This window comes from Saccoglossus kowalevskii, chromosome 3 (genome assembly GCF_978046115.1).
Source record: "Saccoglossus kowalevskii chromosome 3, keSacKowa6.1, whole genome shotgun sequence".
Classification (NCBI taxonomy): Eukaryota; Metazoa; Hemichordata; class Enteropneusta; family Harrimaniidae; genus Saccoglossus; species Saccoglossus kowalevskii.
In genome coordinates, this window is record NC_140643.1 from 34651349 (window position 1) to 34676523 (window position 25175).

Sequence of the window (25175 nt, forward strand, 5' to 3'; positions counted from 1 at the left end):
CTTTCTGTACTCAGTTAGCTTGTTTCTGGTTGGCTTCTAAAAATAGGAGCCTTCTGAAAGATATCTTTGTCTCACTAAAGCAACAGTACAAGTCTGAGCCAAAATGTTGCATATATCGGCAACCCCCTCACCAATGTAGATAAGACCTCTGCACTCAATAGTTATTGTAGTGTTGCTGATGTTTGTGTGTGATACATGATAAAAAAGTACTTAAATAAAGAAAACTAACAGAGGTTGACATGGCCACCAGTCAGTCATTTTAAATGTGATTTGAAAAACAAAATGACAAAATCAAAACTCATTTATGTTCAATATGTACCAAGTTCTAACAAAATTTGTCCATGTACGACTGAGATCGGGTTCCTGGATTGCAGAAATGCATTGTTTTTGCATTTTCAGCATTAAAATGACCACCCTTTATTCATCTTGAAGCTGTGATATGTACCAGTATATACAATATCCAAATATGTATGAGATATGACATTGCAACAGCAGTCTTAACAAAATGGCGCCAAGTCGGCCATTTTGAATTTGATCTGAAAAATAAAATGACATGTACAAAAGCCTAAATATTTTCGCTCCATGTTTGAACAAAATCCACTCATGCACGACCAAGACCTGGGTGCAGAATGGCAGAAACGCTTGATTTTCTGTAATCGACTGTATAAATAACACTTGTTACTTGTGTAAGCATTAGACCTCCCACAAATAACTTGGTTGGGATATTATACTGATTGATGAAAACTGCTTTATTATATTATAAGCACATGAATAGGACAATGCATCGATTATTGCATCATTTTTCAATGAACATTGGACTGCATAAAATTGGAAGGGAATGGCAACAAATATTCAGTAAAGAAACCACATCACAGTTAACCGTAAGAATACATGCACACCACATGATGTTGTTTCCATTATATATATATTTTATTAAAGTTTCAAAATCAGATTTGTTTATACATATTTTGTTATTGAAAAAATTTACTTGTTGTACTACATGACTATAGCTTATTTGCATGACTGCCATATTTGGAAAACAAGAAAAAGAGATCAAGTATTCTATTGTCATTCAGCAATGCTATATTGCAAACTCCTATGATTCAATTTCTTTTTTTTTATGCACAATTATTTACAATTTATAAAAAAAAAAAGTTATTATATAATGTCCTATCTTTGCAAGTTCAAGACAGACCGGTAAATCAATAAATTTAATAAAATGCCGGCAAGATAGCATATATAGCTCATTTACATTTTGCAAAATTTCACATAAAATCATGATTTGAGACCATTCATATTATTTTTGAAAATAGTATTTATCCTTTATGAAGTATTCAGTAACATTTTTCATACATACTTCTATTTCAGAAAAAAAAAATCGATGAAAAAACGTCATGCTCTGCATTTTTGGGTTAACCAAGCACTGTCAACACAGCATACAATAAAATGTTCTACAATGTTCATGAATTGATTATAAGACTTTATAATCTCTATCTATCTCTATAATCTCTCTATCCTTGGTAGAATCTGTAAAGAAATCAAACAAAATATAAATAAAATATTACAAACACAATCATCAGAATTTTGAGCGAAACTAGTTTGTATAAAACTTATTTGTAATTTGCATACCTCGGCCATGAATGGACGTTTCTTGCGTGTATGTTCAAGACATTTCAATGCAATTAGATACAGTTCTGCTATTGACTCCTCATTCCAGTCATTCATATTTGGATCAACGATGCTAATAAAGTCTTCATCTGCATCACATTCATCTTCGACGTGCGAACATAAATCACAACTTTTTCGGCTTTCATCAAACACAGGTAACCCAGTCATTATTTCAAGAAGAACCTGAAATCAGAAACAGAGTTAAATACAGTTATAAAAATTCAAGTCAACTATTCGACAACAATCCAACAAGCATAAGTAATGTATCTTATTGAAATCAACCTTGGCATAAAAATGAGATTAGCCAAGAATTTTTTCTTATTTGCATAAATTAATATTCATGAGCAGTGAAAAAACATCTTTTGAGTCAGCTGGGGCAAAATACATTCCAAAATCCAATGATGTAGATCTAAATGTCTGATTCTGTCAGTAAGTAGTCGAAAAAATTGTGAAATAGTGTTTTTTAAACAAGCAGTGTCTGGGCTGAGATAGCTCCGCTGTTAGAAAAGCATATTTCAATTAAAGAGCTGAAGATATCATTAGAAAATCTGAAAGAGGTCTATCTGAGGTACTTACATGTAGAACATCAAAGCAATCGGATTTGCGGGTTTTAACAAGAAGTCAAAAATATAACTTTTTACCAAAAATAATAGAGAATTAGAGAATTGAAGATATCATAATGAAATGCACAAATCTGAGAGAAGTCTGCCCAAGGTACATATATACCAAGTATCAAAACAATAACAATTGTAGTTTTCAAGAGAAGTCAAATAAGTAAAAAGTTGACACAGACGACAGACAATCACTCATATGATAAGCTCCGCTCAACAAAGTTGACAACGGAGCTAAAAAGGGTTTTAATCACCAGAACGAAATGCTGATTGACTAAAAACATTTCATCCAGGTGTTAATCCCATCCATGCACAAGAGCATGTCATTCAAACCGTTTTGTGCTGAGAATACACTGTGAGCTGTGCTTGTAGTTTGAGATGGTGAGAAATAGATGTCATTTATCAGCATTAATCTTACCACTCCATAACTGTAAGTATCCTGTTTTGGCGTTATAGTACCGCTGAAGGCTTCTTTTGGCATATACGGAGAAGTGCCGAAAACTGTTGACGTTCTAGTTATGCTGTGGCCAATTTCAGGTCCAGGTCGAATTAATCCGAAGTCTCCTACCTTGGCTACAAAGTTCTCATCTAACAAAACATTTGCACTGCAATGAAAGAAAAATAATGTTAATCAAAGAAAACTTAGAAAGAACTCCCGTGTGCTGAGAGTATTGAAGACACAATACAAATTAATTCAAAATTACTTGTACCTGAGATATTGATGGAAAAGCTGAAAACTAATTAATATGTAAAATTATGAATTCTTATGATGATTAGAGAATTAATTTGAACTAATTTTAACCCAAAATTAATCAATAAAAATTAATTAATAAGCATAAATATTTACCAAAAACTAATTGGGTCTCTGCATAGTTCTAGATTCATTGAAATGTGATGATGAGTACTCTTTAAACGTTTAATTAAAATCCAATTTGTGATTCTTTATATATCAGTGGAACATTCATGAACAAAAATTAACTAATTATGCAAATTAGGTAATTAATATCCACAATTATTTACCCTAAAACTAATCAGGTCTCTGCATAGTCCAAGAATATCTTTGTAGCAAGTTTCATTGAAATATGATGATTAGTACGTGAGATATCGGGCAAAAAGCTGAAAATTAACTAAGTATGCTAATAAGGTAATTAATATGCACAAATATTTACCCCAAAACTAATCAGGGGTCTGCACAATCCTTAAGTAACTATGTACCAAGTTTCATTGAAATGTGATAATTACTACTTGAAATATCAAAAGCTGAAAACTAATTAATTATGCAAATTAGGTAATTAATATCTATAGATATTAACCTAAAAACTATCAGGTCTGTGCAGTGTCCTATGATATCTATGTATCAACTTTCATTGAAATGTTATGATTACTACTTGAAATATCAAAAGCTGAAAATTAATTAATTATGCAAATTAGGTAATTAAAATGTACTGATATTACCCTAAAAACTATCAGGTTTGTGCAGTGTCCTATGACATCTATGTACCAAGTTTTATTGAAATGTGATGATTAGTACTTGAGATATCAGTGGAAAAGCCGAAAATTGATTAATCATTATGCAAATTAGGTAATTAGTATTGCACAAATTTTTACCCAAAACTAATCAAATCTACGCATTAGTATGGAGCATCTATGTGCTAAGTTTCATCAAAATCCAATGAGTGGTTTTTCAGATAACAGTGGAACAGTCATAGAACAGCTAAAAATCAGCTAATTATCATGCAAATTAGGTAATTAATATGCATGGCTTTTTACCAAAACCTAATCAAATCTGCGCATTGGCCCAGAGCATCTATGCACCAAGTTTCATCAAAAATCAATGTATGGTTCTTGAGATATCAGTGGAACACACACACACACACACGCACGCACACACACACATACAGACACAATAACGGCAAAGACTCCCATTGTGTGCTTTGCACACGGGAGTCAAAAATGCGATTTCAATTCATATACATAGACTTGTTATCATCTAAGTGTGACGTTACGCTGTGGTGATATGCATTTCATAATTTCCATATCAATTTATGTGTACATGTGATATGGTCCTGGACTACTTTTTAAACTTACACGATCATGTTTAGCGCTACTCTAAGCAAGTTGAAAATGTTTTGAAATGTACACAACAAAAAAGATGCATGTAGCAGGTACATGTAAAACAATTGTCATAGTTACATTGATGTTATGTTTTGTGTATATCTGTACGACAGGAAATTTTCCATTGGTTACCCCGGTGAACAATTGTTTGTACAACTCTCTTGGTTTCCTTGAACAGAAATAATGAAACTTAAATTGCACACAAACCGGAGTAAAAGATGCTATATCAATTTGACATAAAAAAAGGTTATTTTGTTAAAGCTTAAAACAGTTTACATAAGAAGCTTATATTCTTGAAGCAAACAGACATGCAGTACACAGTTGTTGCTGGTGGTGTTGGTGCATGGAAATGTGATTTGCTTGATGTATTTACTAACAATACCTTGTAAACAAGTCATGATGTGTCACAATCCCCATCATTTTTTAATGAAAGGGTATATTTAAGTGAATGTTAACATATTTGTACATTGTACATGCATGCTATGTTTCTAAATGTATTACATTTCAATTGCTCAGGAAAATCAGTTTTTATGCAACAGATCTTAACCAAATCCATCAAATAATACCTGAAATATAGTTCCACAAGGTCTTGATATTGTATTGCATTATTAATAGAAACTTATACAACATGCATGATGCAAACTGAATTCACACTTCTATTACAGAGAGGATACATTTTGGCTATTTTTACTCAAATCATGACACAAATGAATGTACATATGGCTTGTATGATATCTGAGTATGTTTGAAGCTTGATTGGTCCAGATGTGTCAGAAATATGAATTCAAAACTGCTTTCTTTAATACAAAATGATCACCAACTGGCCATTTTAAGTCTGATCCAAATAATAAAATGACAAGCATCAAGATTTCATCGTATGTAAGTTTAAATTAAATCCGTCTGGCAATCTTGAGATGGATCATGACACAAAGGCATGTGCATATGTTGGATAATGTTTAATGTTGAACTATATTGGTTTTGGCATGTCGGAAATATGAATCCAGAACTGCATTTTTGTTAGTACATTTTAAAACCTGATTCTGATTTGAATTCTCATTGTGTACATGAATATACAAAGTTTAAACCAGAATAGAGAAAATGCGAGATTTTAATGCATTTTTGGTCTTAAAATTGCTGTATTCAACCATCAGATCATGAAACAAATACATGGGTTTATGTTCTGATGTATGTTAAAGCTTGCACTTGATTGGTCTAAGTATTTGTGAAATATGGTTTAATAAGGATGGACACACAGACAAATACATACAGAGGTCAATCCATAAGTTCCTGTTTTGGACTGCATCCGAACAGGAACTAATAAATAAATCCGGTTGAAATGCAAAATCCTGGGGTAGCACATTTCCACATATTAATATAATAATTCTCTGTCATATATGGTTCGTCCTTAGTTACAAAACCATGAGATTCTAGACAGTGGATACATATGATATCTAGAACCATATTAAGTATAATTATCTCTCAATACTAATTACAATCTTAACTTGATTAGTGTAAATATGGTGTACTTAAAATCAAATGAAAAATCAATGTTTCAAGTTGATATTTTTGTAGCTCATTGCTACAAAGTAAACTTAATTACGTGAATTAAGTAACGTGTCAAAATAAAGAGTGAGACACACACAAGTTATCTGGTTGTAGGTAAACCGTGAAGTGCCACTTTTTATTGCGTAACACGTGATCAGCTCATGACAACATACATGGCGTAATGTGATCAGCTAATAAGGTCATTGTCATGACATGTGATTATGTAACCCTAACTCTATGAATAAAAGTACAAGAAATGAATAGTAATGTCAAAGATACAACAGACATAAGAACACCAGATTTTTTAGATTAATAACAAATGCTACAATAATATGCAACAATATTCAAAATTATCTTCTCCTGAAGTAACAAATTATCTGCACTATAAAGGAAAATTATACGTTATTATACAAAGATTTCAGCTAAGAACTAAGACCAGATATGAGGTTAATTCCAGACCAATAATTTTTACTTGTAGAATAGTGGGTGTTGCATCAGACTCATGATCGGTAGACCAATGCTCAAATCCTACCTTAGGTTGAACATCGAAAATGATCAACCGCTACCCTGGATGAGTTTGTCATGGATTCTATGGGAAGGCCAATTCCACTGGCTGAGATTCATTCATTCGCAAAGTTTCATTTATATCAAATATTGTTCATACAAACTATGCCTTTTCAAGACTTACCTTTTAATATCTCTATGAATGAGATTTTCGGAATGGAGATATGTTATTCCCTTGGCAACATCTTTGGATATAGAGACTCTAGTCGTCCAGCTCAGTGGAGGTGTATTGCCATTACACATTAGTCTATCTTGCAATGAACCATTACACATGTACTCGTACACCAGACACAAATGATTACAATCACATGAATATCCAAGCAATGGAACAAGATTGACATGTTTGCACCTGAAGAAGAAAAAATAGCGACATTCATAGAACATAATAATTACCAGTACTATTTTTTTTTTTTCATTATGTTGATAACATACAAATCAAATTAAAAGTCTGGAATGAGGTCAGTTTCAGTCAAGTTACCACAATGATTTTTACATGCATTGAAGAAAGAAAAAACACATGAAACTGATAGCTTTATATTCTGACTTGAGTCTGACGCAATTACGAATGCCACGTAGGTGACCATGAGAGTCTTGTCAATAAATGAGACAAAATCAAACAAGCCATGCTTGGCACAGTCCCCGTTAGTTATCGAATTTAAGATATATAGTTTTGTTTATAGTAATATAGCTGGAATATAACCATGTCAGGAATATGATTTGTATCTGATCGTCAAACAAGTACTTGTCCATATTGAGAGATATTGCTCTGGAACAGCATTCAAAATCAGCCATTTTGAATACATGTATATATATTACATAACATGATGTATAACGAATATATAAAATTTGAATATATTCAGTCAAAGCATTTAAGAGATATGGCTCTAGAAGCCCAATCATTAAAACAAAATGGCTGCCAGTCAGCCATTTTGAATCCAATCTGAAAAATAAAATGACGTGCATTAGGAAACTGTAATGTCTAATGTATGTTATAAGTTTGAACAAAATCCATCCATAAATGCAAGAAATGCTTGATATTTGAGGATTTTTTTAGCACAAAAATGACTAACATTGGCCATTTTGAATAGGATTGTCAAACCAATATATCTGTCTATCTATGACATGATGTAAAATGAATATTTAAAATTTTAACATAATCAGTGAAAGCAAGTCAGACATATGGCACGAGAACAACATTCATTAAAACAAAATGGCCACCAGTCGGCCATTTTGAATCTAATCTGAAAAACAAAATTATTTCCATCAATGTCCCGCAATGTCCAACGTATATACAAGGTTTGAACAAAATCCATCTGTAAACAGCCGAGAAATGCTTGATTTTGATGATTTTTTTAGCACAAAAATGGCCACCATTCGGCCATTTTTAAAAGAATCGTCAAACCAATACATCTGTATATCTATGACATGATCTATAATGAATATTTAAAATTTGAACATAATCAGTCAAAGCAAGTCAGAGATATGGCACTAGAAGCCCAATCATTAAAACAAAATGGCCACCAGTCGGCCATTTTGAATCTTATCTGAAAAACAAAATGATGTGCATCAAGGTCCTATGATGTCTAACATATATACCAATTTTGAATAAAATCCATCTGTAAACAGCCGAAAAATGCTTGATTTTGATGATTTTTAGCACAAAAATGCCCGCCATTCAGCCATCTTGAACTACTTTTGACTAAAAATTACAAAAATATTCATTAAAAATAGAGAATTGAAGATACCATCACAAAATGAACAAATCCTATAGCGGCCCACCCAAGGAACTTATGTACCAAGTACAAATTAAAGCAAGAGTTAACGGTTTTCAAGAAGCAATTATTTGAAAAATTTGACGTCGGACAACAGATAATCATTTATACGAACAGTTCTGTGGAGCAAAAAATATTATCATAAACTGGTTGACAGAGCAGCACGTGTTTGAATGTTGTAGAAATATAGAACATGTTTGAGCCACATAGGTAAATACGGCTATACATAAAAGAGACTCATATGGTACTGCACGGTCGTCATGACAACCACCACCCTTAGCAGGAATAATGAACATACCTGAAAAGTGTCTTAATTTCATTTTTAAACTGTTCAGTGATCCTTGACAAAAGAGGGGTGTCACCCTAAAGAAAATAAAACAAATAATATAAATACTGTTACGAAAATATACTTCTATTGGACGGACTCTTGGGAAAATATGAAGAGAAAATGTAGATTTTACCTTGTGAAAGTTTACAATAGTTTGGTGTTTAAAGGGTTTAATTTATCAAATTGAACACATTTCTGGAAATATAACTTCAACTCTATAGAGGGTATCTGGTATACATATATTGTAATGACCATGAGGGTACTAGCCATTAAATTCAGTTACAGATATTAAGAGTATTGTTAGTTGGTTTAACAATTACATTGAAAAGAAATGATTTTGGATTTCTTCTAAATATTAGGCGCTCAGGATTTACAAAATGTCAGTAAGCATGAGGGATCTTGGTATTACCATACTTTACCACGTTAGTGCCCGTGCTCGGCTAAGCACCCCCCCCCAGGACATTTGTATTTTCAGGTTCACATTCGCTAAGCACCCGTTCTCTTCAAAATGCCTCTCATTTGACTGTTTAATCATAAAACTGGGTCTTTGATCAATTTTTAATTTTTCCAAATACTGGTAATCGTTTTTACATGATACAGCGTGGATATCGACCGCTGTGAATCTGTTGTTAATGCGTAGACCACAGTAATTGTGCATAAACTATGCCTCAACAATGACCTGTTAATGAATGTGAAATGCGGTAATTACTTCATGCCATATTCAGTTTACCTATCAAAAATTGCTACATGTAGTTACTAGTTCTTGAAAAAAATCATGTCGTTTATTCGTTTATTAATCAATTCCAACAGATCATACTGCAACATCGATAATTCACTTCTACATTGCATTACCAAAAAGTCTTTGGGAATTTCCGTAGAATTGCATCAGTACAACATAGCATGCTGATTGGTTAATAACGGACATTGTTGAAGGTCAAATAATGCAAGAAAACATCATGGTGGAAAGTGCTTTTCATCGAGAGTTTGGGTACAATCATACATATTCGACAATACAGATAATGATGAAGATTTTGACCTTGACTGTGTTCCAACAGACTCTAATATTTTTAACCTTGTAAATTCGGGTGGTATGTAATTGATATTGTAATAAAATGTGCATATTTTTTGTGACCATTTCTTCATTGCTTCTTTATCGTAAAAATCAATGATGACGCAACTAATTTCGTAATGTTATTTCCCCCCAAAGTCGTAATATCCCCCTCAATCTGTCACAATTGTCATTTGCACTCTTTTCTGATAGGGGTGCTCAGGTAAGCGCCCACCTCCAAAAAATCATGATTTTCTGAGTTGAGAACACTGGTCGCTAACGCTGTCAAGTATGGTATCATTGACCAGAATTATTGTAATCATGTGAGAAGTATTGTCAGGGAGCAGAATCATTGTTATTGTTACTACTTTATTTTTTAGTTTGTACCGGTATGTGTACATGTATGTCCTAAAATGTCAACTCATCCCCAAAATCTTTCTTATTCACATACATTTTTACAGAGTAAATTGTGTAAATTGTAATACTCAAATCACACTGTCACATGATGGATGAAATCATTGTCACACACTAGTTAACATGATAGACTCCACTGGATACTAAATGCCTACTTCCATTATGGTTCAATAGAGAACACCATGTGACATGGTATTGACCAATCACGATACAATGCGAGTGTGTGATGTGGAATAATTAATGAAATATCCTTACCACTTTCAGTTTCTTGATTGCTAACTTGTTACCATTACTTGCATTACCTAAGAATACAATACCGAAAGCCCCTTCTCCGATGAAGTTACCGCCATCCTCCTGTTTACTTATGTTAAAGCCATCTGTCATATGCGATAGATCAGTATAGGAGAGTTCTTTATCTGTAGGTTTAGAATACATGTAGGTACTTAATTGACATAAATTCCTTAAACATTTTCCTGGAAAGACCAAGTAAGGATTGCTCGTCTTTCCAGGCATCTTTGGAATAATTTCACAAATGGCTTGTATTTAAACATTTTTTATGGTAGCAAAAGTAAAACATAGCAGGTCAATTTGCATACAACATATGCATATGCATATGTTAATTTTTCATTAATACATAAAATATTTGAATTAACCATATTAATTCTTTCAACTTTTAACAAAATTTTCACGAAAGAATTAGGTTCATTTGGTGTCAACTCACCCGACAGATTATAGAGAAATGCATAAAAATGATTTAGCTTGACTGGAAAAACAATGACACCCAAAGGATTAATAAAGTTAGATCAATAAGTTGTATTATCCCAAGTTTCCACATTACCTACCTGGAGCAACTTCTTGTAATGTCATCCTTATTTCTGCAGTTTTACCCGAATGTTCAACAGATGTGTCCACCATTGAAACTAACGGCGCAGGGGAGTCAGTGTTACCAGATCCAAGCATCTCAGATACCTTAGAATCTGTTGTAGTAATTTTTACCTCCTTCATTTTCTCTGTGATGTCCTTCAAGTTATCAGCCCGATTACCACTGGTTGTATCACTGGGAAAATCTCTTGGTATGTCATTCTTTTGCATACTTGAAGATGGTTTAGACAATTTTGATGGATTCTCAATGACACTTTTACTTGAAGGTTTATCATTTGACAAGTTCATTGATGGTTTAGATTCATTTGTGTGAGTAATGGTTGATGATGACAATGAAGTTGACTCTGCTGAAGATAAAGTACTTGAAGACTGTACTTGTGATTGTATAGATTGTACTTGAGACACTGGTTGTTGGATTTTAGTAAATGCATTATCCCAACTATCCTCGCTTGAACCACGGTCGCCACCACCATCACCATAACGTCTAGTAGCATTCGGTGCCCTTGTCTCTTGTTGTTGAGTCCTTTTTTGGTGAACATAGTCTGCAAGAGAACATAGACTACTGAAATACAAATCTTGAATATTTGTCCATGACTTTTATGTGAAGTAGAATTATCAAAAGCTAGGGCAGTGAGGTAGAGTTATCAAAAGATAGAGCAGTGAAGTAGAGTTATCAAAAGCTAGAGCAGTGAAGTAGAGTTATCAAAAGCTAGAGCAGTGAGGTAGAGTTATCAAAAGCTAGAGCAGTGAAGTAGAGTTATCAAAAGCTAGAGCAGTGAGATAGAGTTACCAAAAAGCTAGAGGAGTGAGGCAGAGGCAGAGTTAACAAAAGATAGAGCAAAGAGCAAGTATTTTCAAAAGCTAGAGCAGTGAGGGAGCATAACTAATACATAACTATTACAACCTTGCCTCTTGAGAACCAAATTTAACAAGTCATTGGGAAAATGTTATTCATGCCAAAAATAATAAAAAGCATAGTTAGTAATTGAGATTGAATAATTGACTGTTCAAATATCAAAAGAAAGTAGATGCATTAAATTACTCTTCCGAAATCATAATATATGGTCAGAAATTAAACAGCATATGCTATTCATGCATTTTGTGTATCCAAACTGAATTCCTGTTGTCCAGGCTCATGTACAGAGAAATAGTAGTATGGTCAAAAAGCAAGATTGCAGGCAGTCAGTCAACCTTTGTTCGGTTGTAAAACTAATTATCATGGACATGTATCTTAACATGTATAATTTGAAGAGAATGTCAACGATTTAGAAATATGAAATCAATCAGTCTAGCTGAAGATAACAATAATAATGGTATTCACTAGAATGAGAAAAATTTAGTTATCAACACTAAATGACTTAATCCGATAGAGAAAGGAATCAAATGAATCTGACAGCGATCCATCTAAGGTACTTTTCAAATAAAATATCAGAACAATTGGGTAGGCGGTTTTCAAAAAGAAGACAGAAAATACCAAAAATGAAAAAATATTCACTAAAATTAACGTTATCAAGATCAACAAATCTGAGATTTCAATCCAAAGCACCTAGATATAAAATATCAAGGCAATTGGGCAAGTTGTTTTCAATAAGAAAATAGCAGATTTTACCAAAATTGACAGAAATATTGACTAAAATTAGGGAATAGAGGGTAGATAAGGAAGGAAATATATTTAAAGTTAACTCAAGTTTTCCAAAATGGGCAGGATACAGGCAAGCTAGGAAAGAAAACTCTAAAAAAGGTTTGGATATATGTTTATGACAGCAGACCGCTCACTTTGTTTTCTGGATAATCGTATTTGTGTGCAAACAATAAATATTGACCTAATTTGCATAAGTAGGCCCTGTCTGCCTTTGTGATCATCAATTATTATCAGAATTATTATTAGAAATGAAGAAAAGGAAGTATAAAATAGCCATGGAAACACAAGAGAAATGCATAAATATGTTTAAGGTAGCGAGAAGGTTTTGTGACGTTTTTAAATAAAACATTCTCTGTCTGTTGTCTCGTTCAGAACAGTAATTTAGGTTATATATATCAAAAGACTAAGTATAGAGGTGCAAGTTCGCACAAACTGGACAGACATTGTTTACATAATTATCACGTGACATCAAAAATGGCGAACCTTGTAAAAATGACTAAGTACGCGAGTGCGAGAGCACACTGCGGAATTTCCTGGTGAAATTTAAGTTATGCATTGTCCGTAATCAAGTCCATTGAAATGCGTCTCCGATAATCAAAAGACCTATTATTCCGATTTCTATGCAGGTTTGTTTTTTTGTCCCCAAATTATTTCATACTTGGCACCTTTAACAGACTATTATTCTGTGACAAAGCATGTTCTTTAAAAACCCAGACATATTTCGCACCATCATTATCTTTTGAACGATAACTGCGAGTTTGAATGTCCTAGTCCGAACGTACTTGATTTGGCGGCGGTCCCAATGAGTCGTTCTCGATCAAAACTTCAACTCGAGAAAAACGTGAAAAACAGTTTTGGTTAATAAAACACTGTAGATTTGCTGCATTATTATAAATATACACTAAAAATGGCCAAACATATTAACCACTGATATCATAGAACTCATAAAGAGTGTCAGATAATGAATAATTTCAAGCTCGAGCGTGAAAAATGAAGAAAACTGCTGGCATTTGAGTCCGTACTCCAGGAACGTTCGGGTTTTCCATTGTTATGCAAACGAACAACGAGGGATAATCCTCTGACAAACATTACTGTCCCACTGTACACGCTGACAGTTTACAAACAAGCTAATCCTTCAAGTGTCTCAGATAAGACATCTAATAAAACGGTTTTCATGGTGAAACAAAATGGCCGATGTTTGAAAAAAAAATTGCTGTGTCAGAGTGCGACACTGAGTGGCAGATTTTTCTTTGCCTCGTCTGTCAACGCTTTCTTTCTTTTCTTCGCCATTGCGTTAGAAAAAAAAATGTATTAGTAAAATAGAATATTGACTTGGAAAATAAAACGATTTAAAAGAAAGTTGTGCAAAGTTACAGTACTCCTTTCGCACAACCTCCCGCCCGCTTCCGATTTCCAATAACCTTTTTCTCTCGCTTTTGCGACCGCTTGTTGAATTCAACCGGACAATTTCCGCTTTTTTTTCGACCGCGCAAACCCCGAAATATCACCGCCCACCTGCTCGCTCGCGCGCATTTAAAATTCGGACTAACAGAATAATTTCCGAGGTTCGCATTGTCTTATAATTGTCTTTCTGGTTTTTATAGATGTTGAACAGCTGACAAAAGTTCAAATACTTTTTGTTTTAACTATATATAATTATATGCACGCAACCTGACCCTTTGACCTCGATTTGGCGTGGACTGAATATTTTATTTTAAACAATATTCTGACGTGAAATACAAAATGTATTTCAACACAAGTACGACATGGTTGTCTGGGGTTTCTTTCCTGATTGTTGAGTCTTCGCAATGTGTTTTGTATAATTATTGTTGTTTTCCCCCGATGCTGAAGGACCGTAAAGCTAAATGGTAGTTACATGCATGGGCTGAGTGAAAGAACATATTTCTAAGCCTAAAATAAAACCTAATATTACACCTCTTTGTGTATTTGTTAATTTTACATATGTTTGTCATGACAGTATGTTTGTAAATATCTAGAAAAATCTCGTCTTTCGTTGATAATTTCGATTGTTTGTTTGGAATGTCGATCCCCGTTGGTTTCTCCATACTGAGTTTAGGAAGGGCGTCGATCAACACCGTGACAATCAGCCGAGAGAAGACAAACATTGACCGTAATTCATGGAGATCATGTCCGTAATTTGTGGGCTGAAACCCCAAATAATTAATCAAGTATTATTATTTTAATATATATTTTATTTTACATCGCAAAACTAAACCATGCCCAAAACAGAGCTAGAGTTGTTCGCGGTGAAACAACCGCATTGAAGACAATGCAACTTCAACTAGCCATTCGAAGAGCATCAGGGAAAATATTAATAATCATCCTTATCAATCGCTTGCTTTATTTTATTCGAATCCATGAAATTCACGATTTTTTTTTTACATTTGTTGGCAACTTCCGCGCTAAAAAGATTGAAAATGTGGGTGTGGTTATTTTGCAAAGTCCTGTTCATAATACGGACAAATATGGTTCTGTGACCCAGTTCGTGCTCCGGTCAGGTGACTCTCAGCCATTCAATGATGTTGTAACAAAGCATATTTGACGCTAATTGAAGGGTCGTCGTACAATCCAATCACCGGCGTCGATTCACATAGTTGTTTGTGCTGTGACAGGTTTCAAAATTATTCGCTGAAAAACATATATTTTGACAAACTGATGGAATTTGACCTTAGTTCAAAAAGAAAAAGGCACAGATCTAGAAGCAGTACCTACACACGAATTGGTGACGTCATAAAATACATGACCTTCAATCGGGGTCGTTTCCTCGGTATATACGAATTGGTATATACAAATTACAATAAAGATACTTAAGACATTACACATAAGGTAAAACAAATCACGTGACAATATAATGATAATAACGGTAATAAATCCTAGCTTAACAGTTGAACAGAACGCTCATATAGTCAGTCGGGTGACGCCGAGGGTCACGAACTGTGTTGCAAAATGGCCGTGTGGTTGAAACTGGGTCATGGCGTGACGGGTGAGGAAGACATCATTAAACACTCAAAATCACAATAAAACGGGGAAGTGGTTGCATATTACGGCGTAGCTAACATGGAAAATAAAAAAACGCCCAATACAAACGACATGGGTTCGAATCACACTAGATACACACTCACCAGAACCGAAGCAATCAGAAACCAGCAATCGTTTTGGCTTTTCCGTTCAACTCATCGGAACACTGGAGTAGTTAGAAAAATGAACACCACTTAACGACCAACGTCGTGGCGTGGTACACAAGCGTGCCATCAAAATAAAACAAAATCAGCTTGAAAAGACAGTGGGTTCGAGTCCTGCTCAGAGCTACCGTAAAAACGTAAATCAAATAAACTGAAATCTTTCAAACCGTAAACAAGTAAACAAAGAACGTCGCAAAAAAATAATAAACCTCACAAAACTCCACCATACAAAACTGAATGAATAAATAATAAAATAACTAACGTCTTAAACTGGACGACGCGCAATTTGTTCAACAGTTTCCAGATTGTGACATGAGATGAGCAAGACCCAAGTCAAGGTAAGTTTTGTTAAAGTGTCGATGGCGTTCCCTATATTACGAAAACAATTCAGGCAACAGACGAATATCTTCTGTGGTGTTGTGGAATTTATACCGTGTCTGCGGAATTGTTGATTGAGGGTTCGAAGCCAGCAGTTAACATTTTGTTAGAAAGTTTCCAATGAAATCAAATATCCAATGATACCAGTATATTTATTTCATTATTTTAACAACTTGCAATGGTGGAAGTTGGTCAAACACGAGTTCTTACACCTAAATAAGTATCAAATATTTGTCGACACATTTATTCTCTCAACCTTGTAGAGGTGGAAATTAATTAAACAACAGGTATTTACTCACAAATATAATGGTCAATATTTGTCCATACATTCATTCTGTCAATTTAAGAACTTGTCATTGTTGGAATTAATCAAATGAGAGTTGTCTACACCAAAATAAGTTTCAAATACTTGTCCATACATTTATTCTCTCAATTTAACAACTCGTAATGGTGTAAAATAATTAAACGAGAGTTGTCTACACCAAAATAAGTCTAAAATATTTGTCAGCACATTTATTCTCTCAATTTAACAACTTGTAATGGTGTAAAATAATTAAACGAGAGCTGTCTACACCAAAATAAGTCTAAAATATTTGTCCGCACATTTATTCTCTTAATTTAACAACTTGTAATGGTGTAAAATAATTAAACGAGAGCTGTCTACACCAAAATAAGTCTAAAATATTTGTCCATACATTTATTCTCTCACGTTAACAACTTGTAATGGTGTAAAATAATTAAACGAGAGTTGTCTACACCAAAATAAGTCTAAAATATTTGTCCGCACATTTATTCTCTCAATTTAACAACTTGTAATGGTGTAAAATAATTAAACGATAGCTGTCTACACCAAAATAAGTCTAAAATATTTGTCCGTACATTTATTCTCTCAATTTAACAACTTGTAATTGTGGGAATTAATCAAATGAGAGCTGTCTACACCAAAATAAGTCTAAAATATTTGTCCGCACATTTATTCTTTCAATTTAACAACCTGTAATTGTGGGAATTAATCAAACGTGAGTTGTTTACATCAAACTAAGTATTTAATATTTGTTGAGACATTTATTCTCTCAATTTAACAACTTGTAATGGTGTAAAATAATTAAACGAGAGTTGTCTACACCAAAATTAATCTCAAATATTTGTCCACACATTTATTGTCACAATTTAACCACTTGTTAATAGTGGAAATTACTTAAACGCGACTTGTTTAATCAGTTGACATCAATGCAACTTACCCGCAGACAGTGCACAACAGAGTATCATTATTGAGCAATTATAAACAGGAAGTGTCTTGGCATTAGGGTTAGGGTTGGGTCAGGTATGGGCAACGGAATTATTAACAGGAACGTGTCTTGACATTAGGGTTAGGGTCGGGTCAGGTATGGGCAACGCAAATGGCAAACACCCAATTGGCAAGATGTACACTAACGGGTTATGGCATGCATGTAGTTTACACAAGTAAAAACACAAAATTGGCAATTTTTTGGACAATTGTAACTCAATAATAGAAATATGTTGTATTTCTATATATATACACACTATATAGTCTTATCAAATGCAAACACATCCAGTTAATCCATTGTGGTCTTGTGGGTCAGTTCTCTACATAGTGATCAGGAGGACCTGGGTTCAATTTCCTTGCCTGCCCATCTTTTTCTCGCAAACACCATTTGGCAATAAAGCTAAATATGACAACAAATTATTTAATTTGCATGACCACCCACATAGCTCAGTTGATTTGTACTATGACAGCAATGTGAGCGATCGCTGGTTCGAATCCAGTATGTTTAGTTAGATTTTTGAATGCTAGTGAAGACAGTGCTCCTATGAATAGGACTTAAATCCTAACTCCTGTGTGAAGACACTCGTGGTACAGTGGACAAGACAGTGCGCTGGGAACTAAAAGATCGCAAGTTCGAATCACTGATTGGACACTCCTACAAAAGACATGAAAGACGTTAAAAACATAAACAGCGGATTCAAAAACTCAAGTCAGGAAAACAGAACACAAGAATACTACCCCACGTGGAAGCCAGCCGAAGTCGTCGAAGAACGAACACAGTCGAAGAACGAACACAGTTGACAGCTGTAGGTCACGTGCAACAACAGACACGAGGAGCATGGCTGCTCTCCAAATGGGTCCCTTCTTTTGTATTGACCCCCTAAGGATTGCTAATCCCCCTTTCTAACTCTTCCCCCAAAAATAATATATCGCCCCTTTTAAAATGTATTGAGCCACAAATTAATGAATATTCATGAGCACAGAAACTGCTACGTCATGAATAAATTAGCATAATTTTAAAAAATTTGCATAAAGTGTAGGTACTCCTTCTGGAGCTCTGCCAAGAAAAATACTAGGCTAAGATACATTAGAGCTCACGCGAATCAGTTTTCTCTGCAAGTTGTGAAATAAAGTAAACCAGAGTAGCGTCGATGATTTTCAGCCCTGAGGGACATTGAATTGTTCATCGACTGGCCACCAAATAGTTATGGCTATAACTAAATTTGACACGTTTTTCTTTTAAGCCCAATAAATTATTCATACATGTCAAGCTCTGTTCGATTTTTTCAGGGCATGTGGCCGTTTTTAGTCGAAAATATTTTTTGTGGGAACACTTTTGCGGTACGTATACAGTATAGACCGAGCTCATTCAATGATCGTGACTTAATTTTAAAAATTGAATGTCAAATTTTACCAGACGTGGACCGATGTGGATTCGATATCGTTATTTTTGGAATTAATCACTAACATTTCCTCGTTTCTCTGCTCTGTCAAAAGGAGTTACCTAGGCTTTTTTCACGTAACTGTCTCATTAAAATAAAAATAAAAATATTACATCTAGAACAAGCACCCAAAACACGTAACAAGAGGTCCCAGTTCAGTTCCTTTCACGATACAAGTGAAATACAGCTATTAGATTTGAAGTGTCGTTCAGAATGTAATAATAGTTAATACTAGTTGTATGTTCACACTTCACTATCAAAACCACCATTTCGACCACCCATGTGCCAGTTTTCAGTGTTTGGGCGAGCGGTCAATGTTTTCAATAAGCGAGCGAGCGAAAAAAAAAAACGCGATTAAAATGCGGTCGGTTTCCGGTCGAACATTATGCGATAAGCGGTCGATGTAAAAGCGGAAGGTTGGGCGAAATGAGTACTGTATGACCATGTTTCTCCGACGAAGTCTCGACTGACAATAATGCTGACAATGGACGTTAGATAAACACGCATTGTTTGCAACTGGAAGCTTATCACCCGTTATATCAGAATCGTCAACAACAGAGTATACAGATAAGATTTTATCATTTAATTCCTTCCAAAGATAAACACTATGCAAATATCCACGAAACGGCAGTTGTAGTCTTTTCTGCTAGTGTTTTAAAACACTAATTTGAGCAACGTTATTTCGCAATTTCGATCTTTTGAAAACCTGGGGTGATGTATCAAGGTCTAAAGTAACTGTTTTATCAATTTTTGAAAAATCAAGAAAAAAGTGAAAATTTCCCTTCTCGCTACCTTAACAGAACACGAATCATATGTAAAAAAATACAGTCTCAAATTATCACCACTCAGTGACGATGCAAAGTTTATCTACCACCAAGTGCATGTAGCCCAGACAGTGAAGATCCTGAAGAAGCTCCAAGAAGAGCATCAGAAAAAAAATTATCGTCACATGGTACTCACGGAAGTGACGATGATGAAATGGCTGACATAGATGGATCGCTGTGACTGATCGATCTTGATATTTTAAATAGCAAACTGTTTTGGCGATCATGGTGCTCAAGCTGTAATGATAGGCATTGCACAGAGCAACCGGTCGATGTTAACTTCCTGTATACTAGACAGGGTTATTTTTAACAGGCCACCTTTTGGTATGGCAAGTTACTTTTTGTTTACACACAGTAGCCAAAACGATAAATTATTTCTCACAATTAAATTGTAATATCCAGTATTAAAGGCACTGAGATATAAATACAATTGAATAATCATTACGCCAGTCCCGAGTACCACACGACCGAACAGCGAAGCACAGGCTCTGTCAGACCAAGCTGTTTTCTATCTTTATTTTATTTTATTTGATATATATGCGGAGTTTCAAACTGACCACAGCTGGCCTACATTAAAACTTGCAGTAGCTGAAACATTGAACTCAGTCGTGCGGTTCCCGGTTACTAAGGAAGTATTTGCATCTCTCACTTATGTCAAGTCAATAAACAACTTTTGTATGCGCAATATATTATGTATCTTTCGTAACTGTACAACACTATTCAGGTGAACATGTCTTGTTAGTGCTTTGTAACTTGAACCACACAATCTATAAAATAGAAGTATACCCTTCACCCGCTTGCAAAATTTTTCTCAAACGATGAAAATATTGGTCAGTTTGTTCAGTGGAAAAGTTATTTGCCGTTTCTGCCAAATGAAAACGACAGTGTTCCCTGGGTATCGCTTGAATTTTGCATAGGCTGTTCTATCAAAAGCGTGAAACAAATGTGTGAGAGCGTATTTATCATATTAATAGATGTTGCTAGTCTCACGAAATTAACGCAACTCGCTGGGCAAAAATAATGTCACATGATTGGATGGGATGCTCTATGGTTAACATTACAATGTTTGCTACTCATCTAACTAGTTCTAGTTTCATGCAGTACTACCGGTATTTTTTTTAATATAACAACTTTTTTTATTTACTAGTCATGTGACTACCATTAAAATTGTATCCGAAATAACCCAGAATTTTAGGAAGTGTGAAATAAGCACTTTAATAAAATATATAGTTTACAATTCTTATATGAAAATATCAAGCCTAATTATAACATCTCTGTTAAGTCTACTACATCCTTGATAGATGAATGTACATTGGTGACCAAAATTAAAGATGAATACCCCGGTAGATCCCTGTTTCAGAATATAATCAGATAGCTGCAATACAATTTGTAAGAAACCTACCTGGTAATAATATTTCTGCAGCCGCTATCAGATCTAACTGCAGCAGCAACTCAACAAGCTCCTGACAAGTGGCATTCTGAGTTCCCCAGTCTGACAAGAGCTGTAACGTGGGACTACCATTGGGTTTTGCATGCTCCAATGCAAACGTCCTTAAAAAAAAAATGCGAATATGCATAATGTAATCCACGTGTACACAGCGTATGCCGACAAATATTAAAACCATTCGACCCAAGTAACAACTTCACTCTCAATTCAATAACAAATCATTAATACAGCATTCTCAATGGGACTGTTAAAACTGCAAACAACTAACTATTCAATAAAAAGTAAAATCATTTACATGTACTACTCTTTAATGTATATTCTAATTACTTTGTTAATCTTAGAACATAAAGACATACTTTCCCATTTTGGTCTTAAAATTTTTGTAAAAATGTTGAGTTTAGCATTTAAAGCTATAAGAATTTGCTGAATAACACATTTTAATTAGAATATGGTTTAACGATTCACAGTCAATTCAACCTAATTCACATTTGTTCCAAAACATTCGTCCCACAAGTCGATTAGTCCCAATTCACATTTGTCCCATTTCACATTTTTTGGTCAGCATTACAATCTTGGGCAGGGTGATGTCAATTTCTATGTTTGTGTGCAAGAGGTTGACTTCGACGTGCGGTATAAGCTATGTCTTGACGGTTTGACATTGCAGGTTCGGCAAACCGTATATACCACCAGTAGTTACTGATACGCTTGCTATATACCATGAACTATGACAACCCAGCACCACCATACTTATTTGTATATTGTAATGAAAGAGTATGTATATAGATGCCTAGGCAAACAGCTGCCGCTAATAACGAAAATAAATTTCAATGCATCAATAATAATTATACTATGGGGTGCTGCGGTTTGATTTTTTGTAGTTAAGAGAATTTGTGATTACCGGTAACAGAATTACTTGCTCAAAAGTAATTAACAGTAAAAGATGAAAAGAGCATACAAATTACAAAATTACATTATTTGTATGTACCGTATTAACTAATAACTCTACGTATGTTGTGTGTAAGATGGATTTGCATTTATTAACAAATACTAATTAATAACTCTACGTTGAGTGTACGTCATATTTGTATGTATTAACTAATACTAGTAACTTTAAATTGCGTGCACGGTGTATTTGTATTTATTAATTAATAAAAATCTGACGAATCGACTTTGGGACGAATCGACTTGTGGGACGAATTGACTTTGGCATGAATCAACTTGTGGGACGAATCGACTTGGGACGAATTGTGTTGAGGGAAGAGTCAACTTGTGGGACGAATGTGATTTGGGACGTATCGACCGTCGCCCCGGTTAAACATTTGTAATAATACCAAAATGACATGCAAATGGTGTACATATCATTCAGATGCACTAAATTTTCCAAAGACAAGAAAAAAGATAACATTTACACTCACTGTATATCAATCTGTCTGTATTTCATTTCACTGCTGCCGGATCGCTTGGGTATAATTGCCGCAAGACCTTCCCAATTTCGGTTCAAAGGGCTTGGAATATCCAACACCGAAGTCAAATGGCGTAGTACACCATATGGTATTTTCCTCACCAATGTTTTAGGTGAAATATTGGATGACATGTTTCTTGGACTGATTGGTACATGAACACACTATTCACAATTGGCTAGTAGTAGCACACTGGATCATACCCTACAGATTGATATAGTTGATTGAAAACCAAAAGCACAGTTAAATAATATAGCTCAAACTTGTTCTTATATTTGACCTTGACAATTTTTAATATAGTATACATGTATACATCATGTGATTAGGTAACATTGAAATTATTCATCAAAATCATACATTATCAGATAATAATATTTATAGAATGGATCGTCCCTAGGGAACCAGTACTTAATAAAATGAGGTGGATATATACAAATTTATTTCTTGCTAATACAGGATGATTAACAATATTTGAAACACCAGTTTTTTATAGCAGAAATAGTTTAAAAGTTGGACATATTTACAAAGTATGATTTAACGTTTGACGAGATCAGTGTAGGGTTTGATTCACGTATCATTGATGTATGATTGACAAACAATTGATATTACGATTCATGCACAATTGAAATACCTACATTGTATAATTTACACAAATGTTTATAGATGATGATCAACATATTTCTTTTGAAGAAAATCATGGTTATAAATAGTCCCAGATCTTGCTCACAGTCACGTGGGTTCAAACAAGTATAAAATAGCCATAGAAACACAAGAGAAACGCATAAATATGTTTATAAAAGAACATGAATCATACGTAAAAAAAACACAGTCTCAAATTATCACCACTCAGTGCTGACAAATAAATAAAATCTTTGAAACACGGATGTTTAGGGACGATGTCAAAAGATCGATGTCGGATAAAAAACTTAATTCCTTTAGTTTTTTTCCAACCAACTGCCACCCCCACCCCCCACTGAAACTTAATTGATAAATATTGGCCATGGCGTCAGACTACATTCACCATTAAATACAAATTGATAATCGAACAGTAGTATTGCATAGAAGTTGGTTGTCGGGTGGGTGTAAAAAGACTTTACAAATGCACCTCATTTGATGCACATATTTACATTCGAACCAAACCATTTTCTCGTCTTGGATGTCATTTTGACTGACCAGACTCTATGGTGGGTAAATGAACGTAGTAAATTTACATGGAAAATACTAAATTGATTCCTATTTTTCTGCACAAAAATATTGTTAAATTGGCTGAAATTTCTATATATCAACATTCATGTGAATGATAGGTATTTCAATGGGAGTATCAATCATACGTATAATTGTACAGGAATCATACATTGATTGTACATGAATTGAACATCACGCTGTCTTCATACTCAATAAAATATGATGAAATCACAAAATTAGGAAAGAAAACTAAAAAAAAAAAGATGAAAATGGCCAACATAAGAGCTTTAGCAGTGTTTGCAAAAATGGAGAACAGAACACGCACAAAAACAACTTGAGCTGCAATTCATAAGAACAGTCGTACAAAACACGATGCATGCTCTGCTGCACGGCACGATCGAACACACAACATACCACACTTTTGTGCGAACCGGGCAATGGCTCCCTCCGCTGATAGTGAACTGAGTCCTGTGTAGCATAATCTTTCCAATGCTAACTCCATGATACAGTCACCTTATGACTTCACAAAATGTTGAACAATAAAAGTCATGATAAAACACAGCCTTAATCATGCGTCCTGAAGAAAACACTGGTCTACTCATCAATCGTATGCTAAATAATAGTTTTTGTCAAAAAAAATCTGAATATTATTCAACTATTCTGATTAGCCTTACTAGTATCAGGTTATGAGAATTACCGTCACTGGTGAGAAACCAAGCCTTTGTAGATGTGGGCATATATCAGAGTTACAAAATATTTGTTTTTCGTGATCATCACATTATTTCTCATTTTGGCTATTTTGGGGAAATTTTTGTCAATTTCATATTTTTTTTTTTACATTTTCTAAAAAAACAAAAAGACTTGTAAAAAAGTCGACCGTCCCATTAGCATTGTTATGTAATGTTCTGTTGTTCTTCACACACACGCAAGATGTGAATGCGGACATCTGAAATTTTCGAGAATGTGTTAAAAAAAACGTTATCGTGACATTACATGGATGAGAGAGGGATTGTTATATCATTGTGATACATATCCTATATAAGGGAAACCGGATATGAAATAAAACAAAACATGTGCACGACACTGATCATAGATGTTATTTAGTTTGTCATTCCATAATATCATACCTTTAAATAATTTCTTACGTTGGATTACAGTCAGATCTGAAACGTGCTCACGAAATTCATAAAATAACTTAAGTCCATTGACATCAAGTCATCATCGGAGAGCCTACTTCGTTGAGTGGTTGTAGTCACGTGATCACCGACATGACCCCAGTGACGTCAGTGAAAAGAAAACAAACTTCGCTTTCGGAACAGTTATTAATGTTACAGTTCTTATCAATGTAGTTATGGATAA

At 34.4% G+C, this 25175-nt stretch overlaps 1 protein-coding gene across 2 annotated transcripts; it reads right to left on the reverse strand.

Moving 5' to 3' along the window:
* Positions 1 to 908: 908 nt before the first annotated feature.
* On the reverse strand, positions 909 to 25086 carry LOC100371791 (interleukin-1 receptor-associated kinase 4-like). 2 transcript variants are annotated; one of them, XM_002739456.4, is made up of 10 exons: positions 24944 to 25086; positions 22587 to 22835; positions 21127 to 21275; positions 10908 to 11489; positions 10321 to 10481; positions 8574 to 8638; positions 6628 to 6852; positions 2698 to 2884; positions 1630 to 1851; positions 909 to 1527 (listed from the first exon to the last, which is right to left on the reverse strand). In XM_002739456.4, the coding sequence occupies exons 2-10, from the start codon at positions 22763 to 22765 to the stop codon at positions 1501 to 1503; spliced, it is 1797 nt and encodes a 598-aa protein (XP_002739502.2). In that variant the 5' UTR covers positions 22766 to 22835; positions 24944 to 25086; the 3' UTR covers positions 909 to 1500. The 2 variants fall into 2 exon arrangements, with proteins under 2 accessions (XP_002739502.2, XP_085353236.1); XM_085497110.1 differs by lacking the exon at positions 24944 to 25086 and adding an exon at positions 23267 to 23352.
* Positions 25087 to 25175: the final 89 nt, after the last annotated feature.

Bases quoted from the DNA above. Each gene is read 5' to 3' on its own strand.
- LOC100371791 (XM_002739456.4), bottom strand. From the start codon at position 22,765: ATGTCATCCAATATTTCACCTAAAACATTGGTGAGGAAAATACCATAT. The intron at 21,276-22,586 runs GTGAGTGTAAAT...TTTTTTTTTAAG, and splicing joins TACAGACAGATTGATATACA to GACGTTTGCATTGGAGCATG. The intron at 1,528-1,629 runs GTATGCAAATTA...ATTTCTTTACAG, and splicing joins AACGTCCATTCATGGCCGAG to ATTCTACCAAGGATAGAGAG.